The 22,701-nt window shown below is 35.0% G+C and overlaps 2 protein-coding genes across 2 annotated transcripts; both read left to right on the top strand.

Annotated features, from left to right (window-relative positions):
* The first annotated feature begins 329 nt into the window (after nucleotides 1-329).
* LOC113359985 lies at nucleotides 330-1,848 on the top strand. The gene is made up of 3 exons (XM_026603540.1): nucleotides 330-882; nucleotides 989-1,093; nucleotides 1,613-1,848. The coding sequence occupies exons 1-3, from the start codon at nucleotides 330-332 to the stop codon at nucleotides 1,846-1,848; spliced, it is 894 nt and encodes a 297-aa protein (XP_026459325.1).
* Nucleotides 1,849-11,679: 9,831 nt separating this feature from the next.
* Nucleotides 11,680-12,375, top strand: LOC113359984. The gene is made up of 2 exons (XM_026603539.1): nucleotides 11,680-11,821; nucleotides 11,924-12,375. The coding sequence occupies exons 1-2, from the start codon at nucleotides 11,680-11,682 to the stop codon at nucleotides 12,373-12,375; spliced, it is 594 nt and encodes a 197-aa protein (XP_026459324.1).
* The last annotated feature ends 10,326 nt before the right edge of the window (nucleotides 12,376-22,701 follow it).

Below are 22,701 nucleotides of genomic sequence, written 5' to 3'. Positions count from 1 at the left end.
GTCTGTATCTGGTTTTCGATCTCTTTCTTCATTAATTCAGGAGAATTCGTCGTTCAGTTTTCAATGATTGGTGGTGATTTCTACTATGTTCATTGTCTGAATAAGTTTTTTATAGATTATTTCGATTATTTTCGTGTTCTATCGAATCATGGAAACTGGATCGAAGATGAACAATAATAATTTTAGTTACTTTTCTTCTGATCCAAGAGAGAAAAGTGGTGAGAATGTAATTCCTTGTAGTTCCATCATTATATATTCCAGATGAGGATATTGATGAAAGTATGAATGAATGAAAGTTTAGTTTAATTAGGAGATTGGATTTCGTCAAGATGAAATTTGCAGTAGCAGAAGAAGCTTTGAGAAAACAATGGAAGACATCAGGTAATTACCAACTAATCCCTCTTGGTAAAGGTTTCTTCATCATAAAACTTGCTAATGAAGTTGATATGAAGTATATTTGGAATGGTTTTTGGAAAATTGGATCACAAATTTTTAAATTGAGACTCTGGGAACCTAACTTTAATCCTGCTGCTCGAAAATCCACTACATCTTTTGTGCGGGTTAATTTTCCTGATTTAGGTATTGAATACTGGAAAGAAAAAATTCTTATGTCTTTGGGTGATGCAATTGGAAGAGCTATAAAGGTTGATGAAACAAGTCTTAAAAGGGAAGTAGGGTATTATGCTAGTGTTCTTGTTGAAGTAGATTTACCAAATACTGTTCCACATCATGTTTTGGTTAAATCAAAATATGGCAGTTTTGAACAAGAGGTACAAATTCCAAAATTACCAAGTTTTTGTAGCCATTGCAAGGTGCTTGGTCATTTGGTCACAGAATGTAGAGTGTTGAGAAGTGATCCATTACAACAAGAGGTTGAAGGCGGTAATCCTAATGTAGTAAAGAAAAAAAAAATGGAAACAGAAGGAGAATAAGATACTTCAACCAATTGGGTTTGATATTTGTAATACTCCAACATCTCAAAAGCCAGTGGAAGTTGAGGATGAAAGCTATAATGAAGAGGCAATTGTTGATGCTATCACTCCCTTGGAGAAGGATGCTGAGAAAGTTATTGATCCTGCAAGTAATAATACAGGTAAATTTCATCTACTACAAGATTTGGTTAATGAATAATTTCCTCCTTTAAGTGTGAATAAGTTACTGGAGTTGGCATCTTGTAGAACTTCAATCATAAATGTTGTTAACGTGGAACCTGAAAAGGAAGTGGGTATACAAGAAGTTGTGAAGAAAATTATTAAGCCTAAACCTATCAGTCTAATAACTACAAGAAAACGTAATCAAAATTTAGTGAAAGAGAAGAAAGGGGTGAGAAGTCCTTCTGCTTCTCAATCTCACAATTCCAAATGAAGATTCTTTTATGGAATATCCGAGGCTTAAGGAGACCTAGAGCCAAGGATAAGTTAAGAAGTTTAGTAAAAAAAATTAACCCTACTTTAGTTTTTGTGGTTGAGCCTAAAATCAGATGGAATTCTAAGGATTGTAAAAGTTTGAAGTTAGTAGGTATGAATCAGAAGTTAATTCACAATCCAGAAAATAGTGAGAAGGGTAATATTTGGTTGTACTGGAATGCCTCAAATTATTGCTCCTACAATAGTTTCTATTACAAAGCAAGTAATTACTGTGAATTTGGGAGGAGTTTTAGTGTCAGGGATACATGCCGCTTCACTTACTGTTGATAGAAGAACATTATGGTCTGAATTGGAATATGTTAGTAGTATGGATTTACCATGGCTTTTAATTGGTGATTTTAATATTGTATTGAGTATTGAAGAGAAGATAGGTGGAAGGGGTCCTTTAGGGTGGCAATACAAGATTTCCATGAAGTGTTGAATGCTTGTAGCTTAATTCAAGCTCCAAACTCAGGGTTACAATATACTTGGAGTAATAACAGAGCAGGTAGTAAAAGGATTGTTTGTACCTTGGATAGAGCTTTAAATAATTTAAAATGGATTGAGAAATATCCAGGTTGGAGTTATAGAGTGGGTGTAAGAAGCATTTCTGATCATAATCCACTTATGGGTTCATGTGCAATGGTTCCAAAACCAAAAAATGTTCCTTTTAGAGTGTTAAAAGTTTGGCTTAAACAAGAAGATTTCAAGAACTTAATTCATGAGGCATGGAATGAGGAGATAAATGGTAATCATGTTTTTGTGTTTATGCAGAAATTGAAGAAACTGAAAATAAAAATAAAGGATTGGAATTGGAATATCTTTTGAGATGTTAGAATCAAATTGGCAGAAGCTGAAAAGGAAGTTATTAATGCTACTATCATTTCAGATAAAGATCCAAACAATATCACTTTATTAAATAATTTAGTGGTGGCTAGAGAGAAGAAGGAAATATTATTACAACAACATCAGTCAGTTCTTCACCAAAAATCAAGAGAACACTAGATTAAGGATGGAGCTTCCAATACCAGATTCTTTCATAATTCTATAAAGATGAGACAAACTGCAAATGCTATAACATAGCTTGAAGATGATTCTGGTACTATCATAACTGATTAGAGTATGATTGCTTGTTCTTTAGAGAACCATTTTAAAGAAAAATTTAAATTTAAAGAAACAGTTTTCATTGAAGGAATTTTGGTGCCATTCCTGAAATAGTAACTCTATAAGATAACATAATGCTTGAAGAAATTCCTACTGCTCAAGAGATCAAAGAAGAAGTTTTCTCAATGAATCCAAATAGTGCTCCTGGGCCTGATGGATTCCCAGGTTTTTTCTACAGATATGCATGGGAGATTATTGGAGGTGGTGTTATAAATGCAATAAGATATTGTTGGAGAAAAGGCTTCATCCCAAGAGGTCTTAATTCTAACTTTTTATTCTTACTTACAAAAGTTAAGTGTGCTAGAAGACCAAACCAATTCATACATATAGGCCCCAGTAACTTCAGTTTTTAAAATTTTCACAAAGATTATGACAACAAGAATGTATAGTTTGATGAGCAAGATCATATCTGAACAGCAAGGAGCATTCTTGAAAGGTAGATGCATACAGGAACAAATTTTATTGGCATCTGAGATGATTAATGAAATTGATACAAAGAGGAGGGGAGGAAATGTAGGGCTTAAACTGGATATAACACAAGCATATGATTCTCTGAGTTGGGAGTTTCTATTTGAAGTTATGAGAAAATTTGGATTCTCTCAAGATTGTGTGAAGTGGTTGCACCAATTGTTTATATCGGCTAGAATTTCAATCTTAGTAAATAGTAGACCAGTTGGCTTTTTTGAAGTGAGCAGAGGATTGAGACAAGGTGACCCTCTGTCACCAATTCTCTTTGTTTTATCTGAAGATGTTCTGGGTAGGTGCTTAACTAAGATGGTAGAGGAAAATAAGATAATACCAATGGTAAATTTCAGAGGGGTTCACCCTACTCATATATTATTTGCAGATGATGTTTTCTTATTCTTTAATGGTCACAAAAAGAATATCCAAAAGGTGCTACAACTGCTACAAGATTATCAATCATCCTCTGGGAAAGTGGTTAATCAACTAAAGAGTAAAAATTTTGTTGGTGGAGTAAGTGAAGCAAGGAAACAACAAATTGCAAGTGAATGTCAGATGAGTCTATCTAATTTTCCTGACAAATACTTGGGAGTCTTTCTTCAACCTGGGAGAGTAAAATCAAGTACTGTTTGGGGTGTAGTTGAAATGCTTTAAAATAGGTTGGCTAGCTGGATTGGTAAGACATTTTCTTTCAAAGATAGACTTACTCTAATCAAGTCAATATTATGCAGAATACCAATATATAACATGTCAGTGTACAAATGGCATGTGAGTGTAATAAAGATTTGTGAAAAACTCATTAAGAATATGAAAGAAAATGTGTAACTCTAAAATGGGATGAGACTTGTGCTCCAATGGAGGAAGGGGGCTTGGGCATAACAAGAATGGAAGTTGTTAACAAAGCATTACTAATGAAGTTAGTATGGAAAATACATAATTCAAATGCTGAATGGGCAAGATTTATGAGAGCAAAGTTCTAAACTATGAAAAGACGAGGGTACCCAAATATACCCCAATCTAAAAAAATTCCACCTATAAGTCCTTTCTCCGAAAGTCATTGTCTATAGACTGAGTCGAGACAATACAGCTAATCGGTTCACAGTTCGTGTGATCGTCTATGGATACAAGATCGAGACAATACGACAACAAGATAACTTGTGTGATTGACTATGGATACAAGATCGAGACAATACAACAACGAAGTATGTTCATTTGATAATAGGTTCGGACTTAACCAAACTCTAGGGATTGTCTATCAAGTAAAATAGGAATTAACATTTTTGTAGTTTACTTTAAATTGTAATAACAACAATTATAATTGCGAAAAATAAAAGTAAATGACACAACACGAGGAAACCGCAAATGCAGAAAACCCCTGGACCTAGTCCATAATTGAATACTCTCGGAATTAAGTCGCTATACAAAATCAAACCAACTTCGTATAGTTGAGACCAAGCAACTAAACCTATAGTTCACCTAGTTTCCTCAGTATCCCTGCGCCTCCAACCTGTTAATAAGTCACGCACTTGAAAAATTCCTTTGATTCGTATTCCAAACAGTAAAGGAACAAAAATCTGTTCGGTAACAACTATTTTCAAACAACGTGATATAAGTTTGACAAAGGCTCTTTCGTTTAACCAATAAACTCTTTTGTCGAGTCCTTAGATCAATCTCTCAACAACTACCGAATTAATTGTTAGACTATGCAATCAATACTATTAATCACAAAGAAGTGTATTGATGTCGATCTACTCAACTAATCAATCCAATCTATCACAAAGATAAACAGATTATAGTTGGATCCCTTTCCAGCCGAAACAAGTATTTTGTACACCAAAGATTATGAACCCAAAAAGTCTTCTTGTCTTCAAATCTTCTTTAATCTTCAATTAACACCTGCACACAATCAACTTGAATCTCTTGTGATCAATCACACACAGAACCGAGTCTGTTAACGTTGGATTATCACAAGACGTCTTTAAATCTAAAAACAGTCTAAAGATCCCCGTCGAAACTTCGATCTAGTTTGAGTGAATCTTACATCAGAAGAGAAGATTCTCAAGCATAAACAAACTAGGTGCAATCAAAGTTCAACAACCGTTAGTCAACCAAATCAATCGAAAACTAATAATAAACCGCAATTATCTATGTTAGAGCATTGCTTGGTCGAACTTGCATGCGTTGCTATCTCAAGCATGTTTGTCAATGTTAGTGATCAAAACTATAAGTCTTGATTTCTAGTCTACTATAGCTAAGTCTCGGACTAGGATATAAAGTGTAGTTGAGCTCAAGGACTTCATGGAGATTCATCATACAAGAAGAAGAACTACTTAAGGAACCGATGAAACTTCTCGACAAAAAGGTATGTGAAGACTTGAACTTATCTATCAGTCAAAATTCTATCTATTCTATCTCCTACTTATTGAGACAAAAAGTCGTATGCTATATATAGACTTTGATTATACACAGTTGGTATTTCGAGTCGAGTATACCTCGCCTATCTATATCTCGAAATATGTGTTGGTAAGCTTTTCGCTTCGACCAAGTTTATCTTTACCTAGTGACGAAAGTCATGATATGTTTCAATCACTTTGAAAATTGCTTTGAGGGGAAATGGTGTAATAACTATATAACGTCCTCTAAGAATGTTTCAATAATTGGAATGAGAGTTTAGATTACATAACCAATGGTGGACATAAGCATTGTTGTGGAAACACATTTATGTATAAGTCATATTCCTTGAACCAAAGTTTGCGAACTTTGTTGATCAAGAGAACCGAAAGAATGGCGTGAGCCAAGTCCGCGAACTGCCGAAGTTCTCAAACCCGAGAATTTCTGCTGGAGTTGGCAAACTAGTGCGTGAAGATAAGTCCGCGAACTCAGAACGCGAACCCAGTCCGCAAACCGGCAAAGTTCTCATCCCGAGAATTTCTGCTGGATTTTGTAAACCCTGCCTTGTAACTTAAAACCGCGAACCAAGTCTACGAACTTAAGAAGGTTATATATCTGAAGATGATTTCTGAACTTAAACTTAAAAAGACTAAGGAATGCAGTTTGCAAACCGTGGCTATAAAAGTTCATGAACCGATTCAAGTGAATCAAATCATCTTTGCTTCAATTGTGTCTTGTGTAGTTACATAAGAATTCCTTGCAATTGAACAACTCTCTAACTAGTTCATTTGAGTCATGTGAACTAGTTATGGTGAAGAAGAACATGGTTGATATGAAATGCTCATATGGCTAACCTTTTGGTTAACTATTGTTGAACCGACAAGTGCATATGTTTGGGTACGGTTAACAAACCTAGAAGCGTGCATTTCAATTGTGTGTAACAAGCTAAGTTTTCGATCTAACGGTTGAGAAATATTAGCTTGAATCTAAATTAGGTTTTCATCTAACGGTGGATATTGATTGCTTTGTTACCAAGGTAACTTAATGGCAAACCCTGATTTGAAAGACTATATAAGGGGACATCTAGCATCAATGCGAAACTAATCCCCCGCACCTTACGTGTGATACTAGTTTGCGTGCTAGAGTCGTTTCTCCTTTAACCTTTGGTTTTCTTCTTCTAAAACCAGGTTAACGACTTAAAGACTTCATTGGGATTCTGAAGCCAGACCGATACTACTTTATCATAGTTGTGTGATCTGATCTTGCATCTTCTATCGTACGAGTACAATCATATTGATTGGCTTGAGAATGATATCTCTGATAGGCAATCTATAAAAAGTAATCACAAACATCTTCGTCTCATTTTTTACGATTCCGCAACATCTTGTTTCGCTACCATACGATTAAGATTGTTGTGAGGTGATTGATACTCTAGCCCGTTCTTCGAGAATATAAGACCGGATTATCAATTGGTTCCTGTTCACCTTGATTTCTATCAAAATACGAATCAAAACCTTTTAGGGTTTATCTGTGGGAGACAGATTAATCCTTCGACAGACTTGTCTGTGTGAGATAGATTTGTTCATCATCAAGTCTTCGACTTTGGGTCGTAGCAACTCTTAGTTGTGGGTGAGATTATCTAAGGGAATCAAGTACGCAGTATTCTGCTGGGATCAGAGGCGTAGGGAGTACAACTGTACCTTGGATCAGTGGGAGACTGATTGAGGTTCAACTACAGTCCAGTCCGAAGTTAGCTTAGAGCAGGCTAGTGTCTGTAACGGCTTAATACAGTGTGTGTTCAATCTGGATTAGGTCCCGGGGTTTTTCTGCATTTGCGGTTTCCTCATTAACAAAATTTATGGTGTCTGTGTTATTTCAATTTCCGCATTATATTGTTTTATCTTTATAATTGAAATAATACAGGTTGTGCGTTAGATCATCAATTAGAGTAATCCAACCTTTGGTTGTTGATTGTCATTGATTGATCCTTGTATATTGGTCTTTGGTACCATCCAAGTTATTCCTTGTGTTTGATTAAAGACTCGCTGATTTCTATTAGCTTGAGTAAATCAAAACAAGAGAGAGATATTAACTCCTTGAGATACTTTTACCTAGATTGAGTCTGACTGTCTAGTTGACTCTCTAGAAAGTATTTCGGAGTTAGTTCATACAGATTGCTAAGCGAAATATTGGGTGGTGTTGTTAGACCCCCGCTTTTTCAATTAGTATCAGAGAAGGCAAACATGTGAAAGACTTTATAAGTATGTGCTTGTAGCGATATGATTATGGACGAGTCTATCTCTAATAACGCACCAGTTCAGAAATTACCAGATGATTCTAAAAGCTTGGATTCACCTGAGAGAACTGTCACATCTAAGTCAATATCTAAACATTTTCTTGATGTAAAAACTGTTGATTGGAAACTCTCCTAGAAGAACAGTTGGATGAACTTTCTGATGAAGGTGATTCAGATATTGATAGAGATGTCGATGAGGAAGTCTCAGAGTATGTTAAGTTTTTGGATTCGTGGAATATGAAGATGATTACAACTTCTCATGTCTCACCTATTCTGACTCCTCTCTGTCGAGAAAACAAGAACTTGAGAAGATGTTACGCATGTGTTTATTTTTCGAATCGTTCTAACGAATCGATCCTCAAGGATTCTGAGGATACCCTATGTATGAATTCACTTTAATGTGATAATCTTTATCAAAAGTACTTTTTGTTGGAGGAGAAACTTGCAGAATCTGAAGCAAGGTTTAACTCTCAACAAATTAGTTCTGATGACAGAGAAAGTGCTTGTCTCGTTCGAGAAAAACTCCTTGAGGTTGATTTAACTACCGCTCTTGATAAAATCAAGATGTTGGAAGATGACTTGAAAAAGTTCAATACTAGTTCAAGCAAATTAACCACTATGCTAGGATCAAGTAAAAATCATCGTGATACACGAGGATTGGGCTATAAGGGAATAGATGCTCCAAATATTAGCAAAGAGGTAAAATTTGTCAAGGCTAGTGATTCTTATCAACAAAAGGTTTCCAATGATGGAAAAAGTGAAATACCTTCACCGGCAGTTAAGGTTCAAAAGACCAAAGTATATCAACCTCCAAAACCAGCACACGTGAATCCGGGTAAGAACATTCCTTATATTTGTCATTATTGTGGAAACAAAGGTCACCTGGAAAGGAGATGTCGTTTTCGTATTAGGAATGAAAAACTTCATGATATTCTTGTTTGGGTGTCAAAAGAAGTGATTAAACCGGGATCATATGTTAAGGATAACACTCATGAAATTACGGGTTGTAAACGTCCAACCTTTAGGCAAAGGAATCAGTGATGTGATAATCCTAGATTTGCCTATAAACGTCATACGAAGTCTTTTCACAATTGTAATGATTATCAAAAGAATAACTTTGTAAATACGAAGACAAGATCCGATGATCCCAATTGGAGAAAGACTAACTTGCAAAAGAATAGTCAATCCAATTGTCTTTCTACAAATCTAGAAGAAAGTAATGGGAAGAAGGTTCTGATTGTTCCTAAACGCACTCAGAAGTGGGTACCAAAGAAAATCAAGGATGTTTTGAGTGTGAAAAAGAATGATCTCCCAGAAAATTCCATGACTATGGAGAAGGCAGTATCCATGATGTTGGAACTTAAAAGGTTCTTTGAAAAATTGGATTTGGATATGGAAGGTTCTAAAATCAATATCTTTCATGATATTCCAAAAGTCACTTGTGGTGAGCAAGACATTGTTCACCTCAACACAACTTGAGTGTGTTGTAAGTGCATCCTCACCAAGGAACGCCCTGATATGTATACGGTGAGGAATGCACAAGAATTGGGGCGCACAAATTATGTTCGGTAAGGCTGTAGAATTCTATTGGATTCTTCTAAAAAAGGTATGTCTATAAACTTGAGCAAGATTTATTATTTGCTTAGAGTACTTAGAATGATCCATGTCCCTTGCTTATCGTTCATTTCTACCTAACTTGATCTGTGTTTAAGGTTCTTAAATGTTTAGGTTTGAAAATAGTAGTTCGGGATGTTTGGACTTCATAATACATATATCAGGTATGCATACTGGGCTGTAGACGTCGATATTCAGTAAATTTGTTTTGGATGCAACTTCTTCGTCCGAACTCGGAATGACCTAATTCCTTTTGAATTCTCTTACTATTTGAATTCTATTCAAAATGGATATGAGAATTCCTGATTTTGAATGAGTTAAGGTTGGTATTTGTCCTGTCTCTTGTTTTTGAGTGTTTTACTCCATTTTGTTGCACTTGTTCCACTTCTCTTGGACTTGGCCACTTGGATTCTTGTAGTACCACTCTTATAAGCTCATTTGTAGATTTTACAATAATTTTGTTGGTAAATCACAAAGAAGAAAGTTTAAGATGGTCCGTAGTACGTATTACTATGAGATTCTTGAATGTGCACAATCATCTTGTGTGAACTATGATGCATGGTCTTTATTGACTTTGTATGTTCTTCTTTGTTAATAGAAAATATTTTTATACACCTTTGGTAGATATTCTTGGTGTAAATCCGGGTGAAAAAGATTGATTCTACCCTCTAAGGACAAATCATCTTATATGTGCATTACGAGTTTGTATTGATGCCTAAGAAACTTCTTATAAGAATTTATTCTTGTTTTTGAGAAGGATTACTAGAGTTTGGAATAATAATCATTGTGATTACACATAGATATGTCCAACGTTTTCATCTTCATGTTTTTAGATTTATTGGTTTAAATTCTAAATTTGTTTGGAAGATGATTGTTGCAGTATTAATCTTTATGGTTTTATATATTGCAGTATTGTTATGGGATATGTGTGTTTGCGTCCGCGAACTATGATTGTCCCATACCTTGCCAAAAGTAAAGTCTTTCGTATGTCGATATGCATGTATTGATAAAAAAATGAATAGACTTTTGACAAATACAAAAGTTAAGCCTATTATGTCAATTATTGATGGAAGATAGGTTAAAATCTTTTGTTTGCAAGGATTATGTCTATTGAATGTCGTTATGCGAATAGTGATGGAAAATAGAATGAATCCTTGTGTATTCCGCAGTATTGATCTTCCCTGATCCATATTTTATGTATTACTGTGAGGCTCCGTAAAGTGTCTTCTGTTGAGCATTAAACGACCAATTTGATTATTTTTATGATTAGCTATGTTGTTGTTCCGTGAGGCACTTTATGTCGAGCATATTCAACTAAATTAATCATCTTGTTTGGTTATTTAGTTTTTACTCCATAAGTTTTTCTTGTGTTGAGTATATGAACGGTTAAGCTAATCATTTCCTTATGGTTAAACTTAGTCGTAGATCCGTAAGTTTACTTATGTTGAGCATAATCAATTAAATTGATCACTTTTTGTGCTTAATTTGGTTGTGTATTCCGATTAAATTAATCATGGGTTCACTTGTGATTAATTTGATTGAGTTTTTGGATATAAAAATCATTCTTATGGTTTTTGTGTCCAATAAAAATCCTTCTTCTCTTTTGAAATTAAGGTCGCTCGTTGTTCTTCTTTCGGGAATAACATCAAATGAGGGAGAGTTATTTTGAACTTGTGCTTAATGGTCATATCTTGAGGGGTGTGCAGCTGTGGAATTTTAGAGGGGTTATCTTGTATCTATAAACTCATTGATGAATGCATTTAGATTCGGCTTTATGATTGCATCTAAATTAGTTGGTATGTATTTTCTCTTTTAGTCATGAAATGTCTCTTACGGAAATTTCATTATGATCCCTTTCTTGTACCTTTGCCAATTTTATTGACAAAAAGGGGGAGAATTAATATGTAGTTCACACTACAAATACATATGGTTTTCGTATCATTGTGTAAGGGGGAGTGGTTTCCATGTGAGATGGAGTATTGACTAAGGGGAAGTGATACATATCACCATAGTATTATTGTTAAAGTTGTGATACAATTGAACTTTGACATTGTGTAATAATACTATGACACTGTATAACAATGATCGAGAATTATGTTTTCTCATTGTTATAGCTGCGGGGGATTTGGATTAAAACCGGGCGAGTCGAGCTCTGAGGATCGGCGACAACTCGGCGAAAAAAAATATTCTTTAGAATCTTGTTTTCAGTGCGTATTCAATCATCTTCAGGTGATTTTGTTGTTTTAATTCTTACATCTTAATGGTTTCAAGTAGTTTTTCATGTGTTTTTAATGATTATATCTTCTGAAAAACCTGATAATTCTGGAAAAAAAGTTTGGGGTAGAAATGAATAACGCTATTTTTGGATCTACTTCTTGGAATGGTAATAATCAATCTGATGATGATATTTCAAGTAAAACTCCATCGGTATACATCTCCGATGAGGAAATAGATGAAAGTATCAATGAATGGAAGTTTAGTTTGATTGGTATATTTGATTTAGTGAAATTAAAATTTGCTTTTGATGTAGCTTCACTTAAGAATCAATGGAAGCTCACTGGTAATTGTTAAATAATTCCTTTGAGTAAAGGTTTTTTCATTATTAAATTGGATAATGAAGTTGATATGAGATATATTTGGAATGGATATTGGATTGTGGAAACTCAAGTCTTAAAATTGAGAGAATGGGAGACTAATTTCAACCCTGCAGCTCAGAAAATTACTACTGACTTTGTGTGGATTAATTTTCCTGGACTGGGAATGGAGTACTGGAAGGAAAAGATTATCATGGATTTGGGTGAAAGATTTGGAAGAGCTATCAAGGTTGATGAAACAACTTTGAAAAAAGAGGTAGGATATTATGCAAGTGTGCTTGTGGAGGTTGATTTGTCAAGATATATTCCTAACCAAATTGAGGTAAAATCAAAGTATGGGAGTTTTACTCAAGAAGTGCAAATTCCTCATATACCAAAGTTCTGTAATCATTGTAAGGTGGTGGGTCATTGGGTAGCTGAATGTAGATCAAACCGTGATAATACATAATATTTCAAAGAGAAAGGGAAAAAGGAGAGAAAACAATGGAGACCTAAAGTTAAAAATGCTGAAGGTTTTGATATTTGTTTCAATGAGGCTGAAAAAACAATGTATCAAAATGTTGATAATCTTTTATTTGGTGAAGATGAAATAAATGAGGTTTTAGTACCTCCAACAATCTCTTCTGAGGAGAAGTTGGATAGTAAAATGGATAAACAATTTACTCTTGACATCCAAAAGGATTTCTCATTTTTATCAGCTGAAAAATTAGTAAATGTTGCTTCTGTGACTTTTCAGACTATACAAGAGCCAGAGATTTCAGATACTAGTGCAGTAGGAAATGAAGTGGTTAAATATATAATTACAGGTGGTAAACAAAGTTCTAGTAATGGTGGTAAGATGCAAATATTTTCAAACAAATTCCAAATACTAAGGAATGTGGCAGAGAAATTACAAACTGATAGTGGCTCAAGTATGTCTGTAGCTGGAAATGGAAAAAATAAGAACATGGGAAGGACTATTAAAGGTAAGAATACAAAACCTATTCCTAATGTAATAAAAAGGAAACAAGCAGCTTCAAGTAATTCAGTTAACTTACAAGGTGTGAGAGGTCCTTTAATTTCTCAACCAAATTCTCATCAATGAAGGTGTTGTTTTGGAATCTCAAGGGCATTAAAAGATTAAGGGCCAGAAAAAAATTGAAGAGTTTAGTTAATCAGTTTTTTCCAGCTTTGGTGTGGATTGTTGAGCCTAAAGTAAAAGTAAAAGGCAAATCTATCACTGACTTAAAGTTACATGGTATGTGTAAGACAATAATTCATAATTCTGCTCATGGTGAAAAAGCTAATATTTGGTTATTCATGCATGTTTCTTTAGTTTCTCCAACTGTGGTTTCTGTAACCAAACAAGCAATAACAGTCGCAATCGGAGATGTTATGGTCACTGGTGTTCATGCTGATTGTTTGACAATTAATAAGAGGGAACTTTGGGAAGAGTTGGATGATTTAAGTGATAGGGACTGTCCTTGGTTAGTGATTGGCGATTTTAATGTGGTTCTTACTAATTCTGAGAAGAAGGGAGGTAGAAGACCTTTAAGAGTTTCTATTCAAGACTTTAGAGAATGTTTAGATGTATGCAAGTTGATGCAAGCTTGAAGATCAGGGATTCAGTTTTCTTGGTGTAATAATAGAGCTGGAAAAAAAAAGGATTTTATGTGACTTAGATAAAGATTTTGTTAATGTGAAGTGGATGGAATTGCATGAAGGATGGAGTTATCAGGTTGGAAATAGAGGAGTTTCAGATCATGGAGTCTTATTGGGTTCTGTGGTGGGAATTCCAAAACCCCAAAATGTTCCTTTTAGATACCAAAATGTTTGGACTTCTCATCCATATTTCTTTCACTTGATTAAGCAGTCATGGGACCAACCTTGTGAAGGTAATGCAGCTTTTATATTTATGCACAAGCTTAAAAGATTCAAACAGTGTGTGAAGATGTGGAATTGGAATGTGTTTGGTGATCTGAAGAAAAAAGTTCAAACTACTGAGAAGGATGATTTTAATGCCTCTTTATTATCAGATGCAGATCCTAAGAATATTATACTTTTAAATGATTTGGTACTGCCAGAGGGAGACAGGAGAAAGCTGAACAACAATACAATAAATTGATGCACGCAAAGTCTAGAGTTAAATGGGTTAAATGTGGTGGAGCTAATACAGCCTTCTTTCATGTTGATATGAAAATAAGACAAGCTCAGTACACTATTGGTGAACTGGAGGATAAGAATGGAATTGTGGTTACTGATCAAAGGGTTTTAGCTAACATGATTGTTGAACATTTTCAGAACAAGTTTAAAAAACAAACAATGGAGCTTATAAGTGACATCTTTAATATAATCCGAAGAATACTTACTGAAGAAGATAATATAGTATTAGATGTTGTTCCTACAAGTATAGAGATCAAAAATGTTTTTTTTGGAATGGATGCAAATTCTTCACCTGGTCCAGATGGATTCCCTGGAAGTTTCTTTAAATTTGTTTGGGAAATAGTTGGAGAAGATATGATAAAAGCAATTCAGCATTGTTGGAGATGTAGATTTATCCCTAAGGGTCTTAATTCAAATTTCTTGTTTTTATTACCTAAAGTGAAGGGTGATGTTAGAGCATAGCTCGGTCGACCTCGCACGCGTTGCTATATCAAGCATGTTTGTCAATGTTAGTGATCAAAACTATAAGTCTTGATTTCTAGTCTATTATAGCTAAGTCTCGGACTAGGATAGAAAAGTGTAGTTGAGCTCAAGGACTTCATGGAGATTCATCATACAACGACGAAGATCTATACAAGGAACCGTGGAACTTCATCAACAAAAAGGTATGTGGAGATTTGAACTTATCTATCACTCAAAAGTCTATCTCTTCTATCTCCTACTTCTTATGAGACAAAAGTCGTATGCTATATAGAATGAATCATACACATTTGACATTTCGAACTGAGTATTCATTGCTTATCTTTTCTCGAAATCGTGTGTTGGTAAAGCGTTTCGCTTTGATCAAGTTTATCTTCACCTAGTGAAGAAAGTCATGAAAAGTTTTAATACTTTGAGAATTGTTCTGACGTGAATCAGTTTTTGAATAACGGCTACATAGCATCCTCTGAGAATGTCTCAATGATTGGAATTAGAGTTTAGATTATATAACCATGTATTCCTTGAACCGAAGTTTTCGAACTTTGTTGATCAAGAGAAATCAGAAGGATTGTGGAATTGGGTTGCCAAGTCTGCGAACCCAGTCTGCGAACTCAATCCGCGAACTGACGGAAGTTCTCGACCGAGAATTTCTGCTGGGATTTTCCAATTACTCGTTTGTGTGCTTAGTCCGCGAACCCAATCCGCGAACTGGCGTAAGTTCTCTTCCCGATAATTTCTGTTGAGTTTGGAAAACTCCGCCGGTTTAATTAAGTCCGCGAACTTGTTTGTGAGCTTAAGAGGTTATGATCTAAAGATGTGCTCTGAACATGAAACTTAAATTACTAAGAAATGATTTATGCAAACCGTGGCTATAAGTTCATGAGCCGATTCTGTGAATCGAATCATCTTTGTTTCAATTGTGTCTTTTGTAGTTACATAATATCTCATAGCAATTGAACAACTCTCTATCTAGTTCGTTTGAGTCAATTGAACTAGTTATGGTGAAGAAGAACATGGTTAATATGAAATGCTCATATGGTTGACCTTTTGGGTTACTATGTTGAATCAACATACACGTACACGTTTGGGCGAGGTTTTCACGAACCCAGTAAACGTTTAACCAAGTGTGTGTGACAAGCTATGTTTTTCGATCTAACGGTTGAGAAATATTAGCTTGAATCTAAATCAGGTTTTCATCTAATGGTGATTATGGATTGCTTTGTAACTAAGGCAAAACCCTGATTTGAAGGCTATATAAAAGAGACATATAGTATTGTGCAAAACTAATCCCCAAACGTCTGTGTGATACTAGTGCGCCCGCTAGAGTCGATCTCCATTAACCTTTGGTTTACTTCTTCTAAAATCAGGTTAACGACTTAAAGACTTCATTGGGATTGTGAAGCCAGACCGATACTACTTTATCGTAGCTGTGTGTTCTGATATTGCATCTTTTATCGTAGGAGTACAATCCTTGATTGGCTTTAGAACGTGAGAGTTCTCCGATAGGCAAGATAAAGAAGTCACAAACATCTTCCTCTCACTGTTTGTGATTCCTCGACAATCCGCTTGTGTAGTCAGGAAGGATTGTAGAGAGGTGATTGATTAATCTAGGTTTTTTTTCGGGAATACAAAACCGAATTATCAATTGGTTCCTGTTCACCTTGATTTATCAAAAGACGGAACAAAACTAGGGTTTTTCTGTGGGAGACATATTTATCCTTTCATATACTTTTATGTGTGATACAAATTTGTTTATTATCAAGCCTGCGATTTTGGGTCGTAGCAACTCTTGGTTGTGGGTGAGATCAGCTAAGGGAATCAAGTACGTAGTATCCTGCTGGGATCAGAGGCGTAGGAGTGAAACTGTACCTTGAATTAGTGGGAGACTTATTGGGGTTCAACTATAGTCCAGTCCGAAGTTAGCTTGTAGTAGAATAGTGTCTGTAGCGGCTTAATACAGTGTGTATTCAATCTGGACTAGGTCCCGGGGTTTTTCTGCATTTGCGGTTTCCTCGTTAACAAAATTTCTGGTGTCCGTGTTATTTATTTTCCGCATTATATTTTATATAACAAAACATCTTGTTTCGCTACCATACGATTAAGATTGTTGTGAGGTGATTGATAACTCTAGGTTGTTCTTCGGGAATATAAGAACGTATTATCAATTAATTCTTGTTCACCTTGATTACTATCAAAATACGGAACAAAACCTTTTAGGGTTTATCCGTGGGAGACAGATTAATCCTTCGATAGACTTGTCTGTGTGAGACAGATTTGTTTATCATCAATTTTTTGACTTTGGGTCGTAGCAACTCTTAGTTGTGGGTGAGATCAGCTAAGGGAATCAAGTGCGCAATATCCTGCTGGGATCAGAGGCGTAGGGAGTACAACTGTACCTAAGATCAGTGGGAGACTGATTGGGGTTCAACTACAATCTAGTCCGAAGTTAGCTTGGATTAGGCTAGTGTCTGTAGCGGCTTAATACAGTGTGTGTTCAATATGGACTAGGTCTCAGGGTTTTTCTGCATTTGCGGTTTCCTCGTTAACAAAATTTCTGGTGTCTGTGTTATTTCAATATCCGCATTATATTGTTTTATCTTTATAATTGAAATAATACAGGTTGGGCGTCAGATCATCAATTAGAGTAATCCAACTTTTGGTTGTTGATTGTCATTGATTGATCCTTGGATGTTGGTCTTCGGTACCATCCAAGTTATTCCTTGTGTTTGATTAAATACTCGTTGATTTATATTAGCCTGAGCAAATGAAAACAAGAGAGAGATATTAACTCCTTGAGATACTTTTACCTAGATTGAGTCGACTGTCTAGTTGATTCTCTAGAAAATATTTCGGATTTAGTCCATAAAGATTGTTAAGCGAAATATTGGGTGGTGTTGTTAGACCTTTGCTTTTTCAATCTATTTTCCCACCAATGGTACTAATAGAGCTTCTCAATCCCAAAGAAGTCTTTAAACTGGGCGGCCGTAAGATTTGTTGCCTAATTAGGTTACTTTCCTCTTCGAATAGGCGACCCCCTCAGTAACAACACAACTAGGTAGTTTTGTTGGCTCTGAGGATTAGTTTGCTAGAAATGCAAACTTCAATACTTATAGACAATGAAGTTTGGACACCAAGGAATTTCCAAAGCCGAATGTTCTCAAGGATATGCAATAAACACAAAATCAGTTTTCATAAATCCTGGAAATGCATTGTCCAAATATTGACGAAATCCCAACAGAAAAATCTATAATCAATAAATGCACATTACTAATTATTATTTTCTAAAGATATGCATTTAATTGCTGGAGATTAAATAGCATATAAAAACTAACAAACCTTAATTAAAAGATTCTCAATTTATTTCGATCATGGGATTCTCCTTTAGCTATTAAGGAATATCTTTGAATAATTAATGATAATATTTACCGCACATGTTCAAAGTATATCGACATCTTTACTTTGCAAGTCCTTTTTCATACTTACAATCTTGGAAACGATTTGCCACACTTCCAAACAAGTTTAGAATTGGTTCGTCTGAATTCCAAGAACTATGTGATTGATTATCCTATCAAATCACCAATTATAGGTTTCTCGGTTCTACCAAAACAAGTTCGGTTCTACCTCCATGTGAGTACTATGCATAGTCACGCTAGTTACCAAAATTCGGTTGACTAGGTACTAGGATTGGTTCCCCACAACTTATGGTAACTACCTGTATTCGGTTGCACATGTCCATAGGATCGGTTCCCCCAAAACTACAAACTTGTTGCACATATTCATAGGATCGGTTCCCCCATCTCCTAAAAACTTGTTGCACCTCTTACAAGGATCGATTCCCTCTTGAAAATTTGTTGCACCTCTTACTAGGATCGGTTCCCCAATGACTAGATAAAAGTTGCTATTTATAAGGCATCGATCATACCATCTTGAGTGATTACTTAAGATCGGTTTCACTAATAAAAGTCACACCAATATATAAGTCAGGCCTTGTGAATAGTTTTACCATGATACATAAACAAGCTTATGAGCGGTTATACTAAACGCACATATTGGTAATTCAAAATAGATTTGCAATGAATAACAATACCAATAAGCCTAGTGATTTCCCTTTCGATTCACAAAACGAGTTTATGAACTTACTTCCTTTAAACGAATGCAAAACATTGTTTCCTAGGATGAAATCTTCACTCATACCCATACATAATCACAATAACATTCATATGATCATGTCGATGTCTTATATACAAAGTTTAATGGTTAAGCAATAAACCTCGTATTGTATTCTATGTCTAACTAAAGTTTTATACACAGCTTCGCAGTTATGTTTTCAGTATGCACGACTTGAAAGATACATTAGGGAAAGAAACAGTTCAATTCAAATATTATTAACCTCAAGAGGAAGGATGATGTTGTCGTTGTAGCTCCATACTTCTTCTCATTCTTCAAGTCTTCATGTAATACTTGTAAGTCTCATATCCTTACACTTTCAAGCTAACCTATACGAAGTTGACTCTAGTATGTAATCAAGCGACTCTTTAAATGAGTTTTGATTCACTAAAATATGACAACCAAACTTGACATACCAACGCTTGGTGGGTTCAACCGATCTATGCTCTAACACATTATAAATGGTGATTGGGTTTCTGGTTACAAGAAATCTTCAATTTGGCATGGATTGAAATGGGTTATTGAAGAACTAAATCAAAACACTAGATGGATTGCAAGAACTGGAGAACAAATATCAATATGGAAATATGCATGGATCAAAGAAAAACCTCTCATTGAACCATTTCCTAATGATGAATTTATTCAACAGAATAACAACATGAGAGTGTAAGATCTAGTAGTGAATGGGAAATGGCTCATATCTCAAAGAATGCTGCAATATTTTCAGGTAGATGAATTACCAGTTATCTCAAGGCAGGAGGATACAAGGATTTGGAGTGGTACATTGTCAGGTAAGTTTACAGTCTTATCAGCTGTAGAATTAATAAGATTACATTATAATAAAGTTGAATGGGCTAGATATGTATGGAACCCTGTTCTTCATCCAAAAACTTCTACTAACATATGGAAGTTGGTGAGAGGGATTTGTGCAACTGATGAAAAAATGCAAGGAAAAGGGTTCAGTTTGGCTTCAAAATGCTATATTTGTAAGAAAAATACTGATAACCTTGTACATATTCTGCGACACTGTAACTTCAGTCAACTGATTTGGAAGTGGTTGGGGGATATTTTTCTATTCTATAATCCTTTATCTTATGAAGATGTGAAGAGTTTAGCAAAACTGAAAAGTGGTGCAGTAAAAGAAGTGTGGATATTAGCATCTTCAATAACAATGGTGGAACTTTGGTTCTTAAGAAACAGAATATGTTATGAAGATGATAAAGTGGATTTGGGAAGGTTCAAGCAGAGAATAAAACGGTACACAGAAGATTGTGCTATAAAAATAAAAAGCTCTATGTGGGATTGTAGTTATGACTTCATGATCTTCAAGTATTTTTTTAGCTGAAAAATCCTCCAATAAAATTCCAGAGGATTGTGGAAATTAGATTTAATCTACCTGAAATAAATCAAATATTGATATGTTGTGATGGTGCTTTTAAAGGAAATCCAGAGTGAAAAGGAGAGGGTACCCAAATCTTCCTCAATCTAAAACATTTCCTACCTATAAGTCCTTTTCTCCGAAATTTATTGTCTATGGACTGAGTCGAGAAAATGCAACTAACCGGTTCACACTTCGTGTGATCGTCTATGGATACGAGATCGAGACAATACCACAACGAAGTATGTTTACTTGATAAAAAGGTTCAGACTTAACCAAACATAATAGGATTTCTTATCAAGTAAATAGGAATTAACGTTTGTGTAATTTGCTTTAATTATAATAAAACAATTATAATGCGGAAAATAAAAGTAAATGACACAACAAGATTTTGTTAACAAAGAAACCTCAAATGCAGAATAACTCGGGGACCTTGTCCAGAATTGAATACTCTCAGGATTAAGCCGCTACACAAAAATAAACCAACTTCGTATAGTTGAGACCAAGCAACTAAACCTTTAGTTCACCTAGTTCCGTATGTATTCCCACGCCTCCAACTTATGAATAAGTCACGTACTTGGAACAATTCCTTTGGTTCGTATTCCAAACAGTAAAGGAACAACAAATCTGTTTGGTATTAACTCTCTTCAACCAAGTGATGTGAGTTCGATAAAGGCTCTTCTATTTATCTCAAATAAACTCCTTCGGGTTCTTAGATCTATCTTATTCTCAACTACCGAAGTAATTGTTAAGATTTTGCAATCAATACTTTTAATCACAAAGAATTGTATTGATGCCGATCTACACAACTAATCAATCCAATCTACCACAAGGATAAACCGATTATAGTTGGACCCTCTTATACAGAAACAAGTATTGTGAACACTAAAGATTATGAACCCCAAATAAGAAATCTTCAATATCTTCTTTGTCTTTAAATCTTCTTAGATCTTCAATAAACACCTGCACACAACAACTTGAATCTTCTGTGATCAATCACGCACAGAACGGAATCTGTTAACAATGGATTATCACAAGATCGTCTTTAGAACTAAAAAAGGTCTAAAGATCCCTGTCGAAACTTCGATCTAGTTTGAGTGAATCTTATATCAGAAGAGAAGATTCTCAAGCATAAACAAACTAGGTGCAATCAAAGTTCAACCACTGTTAGTCAATCAAATCAATTGAAAACACAAGATAAACCGCAATTATCTAGTTTCCCACCAATGGTACTAATAAAGCTTCTCAATCCCAAAGAATAATTTAAACTGAACGGCCGTAAGAGATTTCGCCTAATTAGGTTACTCTCCTCTCCGAATAGGCGGCTACACACCAATAACAACACAACAGAGGAAGTTTGCTGTCACGAAGGATTAGTTTGCTAGAAATGCAAGCTTCAAGTATTTATAGACAAGGAATTTTGGACACCAAGGAATTTCCAAAACCAAAAATATTATCAAGATATGCAATATATTCCAAATTCGATTTCCATAATTCCTGGAAATGCTCTGTCCAAAATATTTACCGAAAATCTCTTTGGAAAATCTTTAACTAGTAAATGCACATTACTAATTCTTATTTTTAAAATAAAATGAACAACCTTAAATAAAATATCCTGGGATTTTCTTCCTTTAGCTATTAAGGATAACTTTGAACAATAAAAGATAAACATTACTTTATGTGTTCAAAGTATGTCGACATCCTTACTTTGTAATTCCTCTTTCATACTTACAACCTTGAAACCGATTTTCCACACTTCCAAACAAGTTTAGAATTGGTTCATATGACTTTCAAGAACTATGTGATTGATCAAGAACACTCAATCACAAATCATGGGTTTAACGGTTCTACCAAAACAAGTTTCGGTTCTACCTCCATGTGAGTATTGTGCATAGTCACACTAGCTTTCAAAAATTCGGTTGACTAGGTACTAGGATCGGTTACCCACATATATATGGTATCTAACTTATATGTGTTGCACATGTCCATAGGATCGGTTCCCCTTTGCCTAAAAACGTGTTGCACATGTCCATAGGATCGGTTACCCTTTCTGCTACAAACTTGCTGCACCTCATACAAGGATCGACTCCCCTTTGTGATGTGTTGCACCTCTTACTAGGATCGGTTCCCTTTTACCCAGATTCGGTCATACACAAATCACAAACTCGATCATATCATCTCATGTGAATACTTAAGATCGGTTTAGCTAATAAAAGTTATACCAATACATAAGTCAGGCATTTGTGAATAGTTTTACCAAGAACAAAAACAAGTCATGAGCGGTTATACTGAATAACACATATTAGTTTTTCACAAGATATGCAATGAATAACAATCCCAATAACGCCTGAAGATTTCCTTTTCGATTCATAAGCAAGTTTATGAACTTACTTCCTTAAAACACATGTAAAACATTGTTTCCTAGGATGAAATCCTCACCTCATACCCATACATAATCACAATAGTATTTAAAGGATTATGTCGATGTCTTATCTACAAATTTAAATGTTTAAGCAATAAACTTCATATTGTATTCCTTAATACTATTTCTATCTAGAGTGTTCATGCTTCACAGTTTTGTTTGCAATATGCACGATTTGAAAGATA

This window comes from Papaver somniferum, chromosome 3 (genome assembly GCF_003573695.1).
Source record: "Papaver somniferum cultivar HN1 chromosome 3, ASM357369v1, whole genome shotgun sequence".
In the NCBI taxonomy this organism is placed as follows: Eukaryota; Viridiplantae; Streptophyta; class Magnoliopsida; order Ranunculales; family Papaveraceae; genus Papaver; species Papaver somniferum.
Note: the sequence above shows the minus strand (reverse complement) of the source record. Positions and strands in the feature narration are given on the sequence as shown.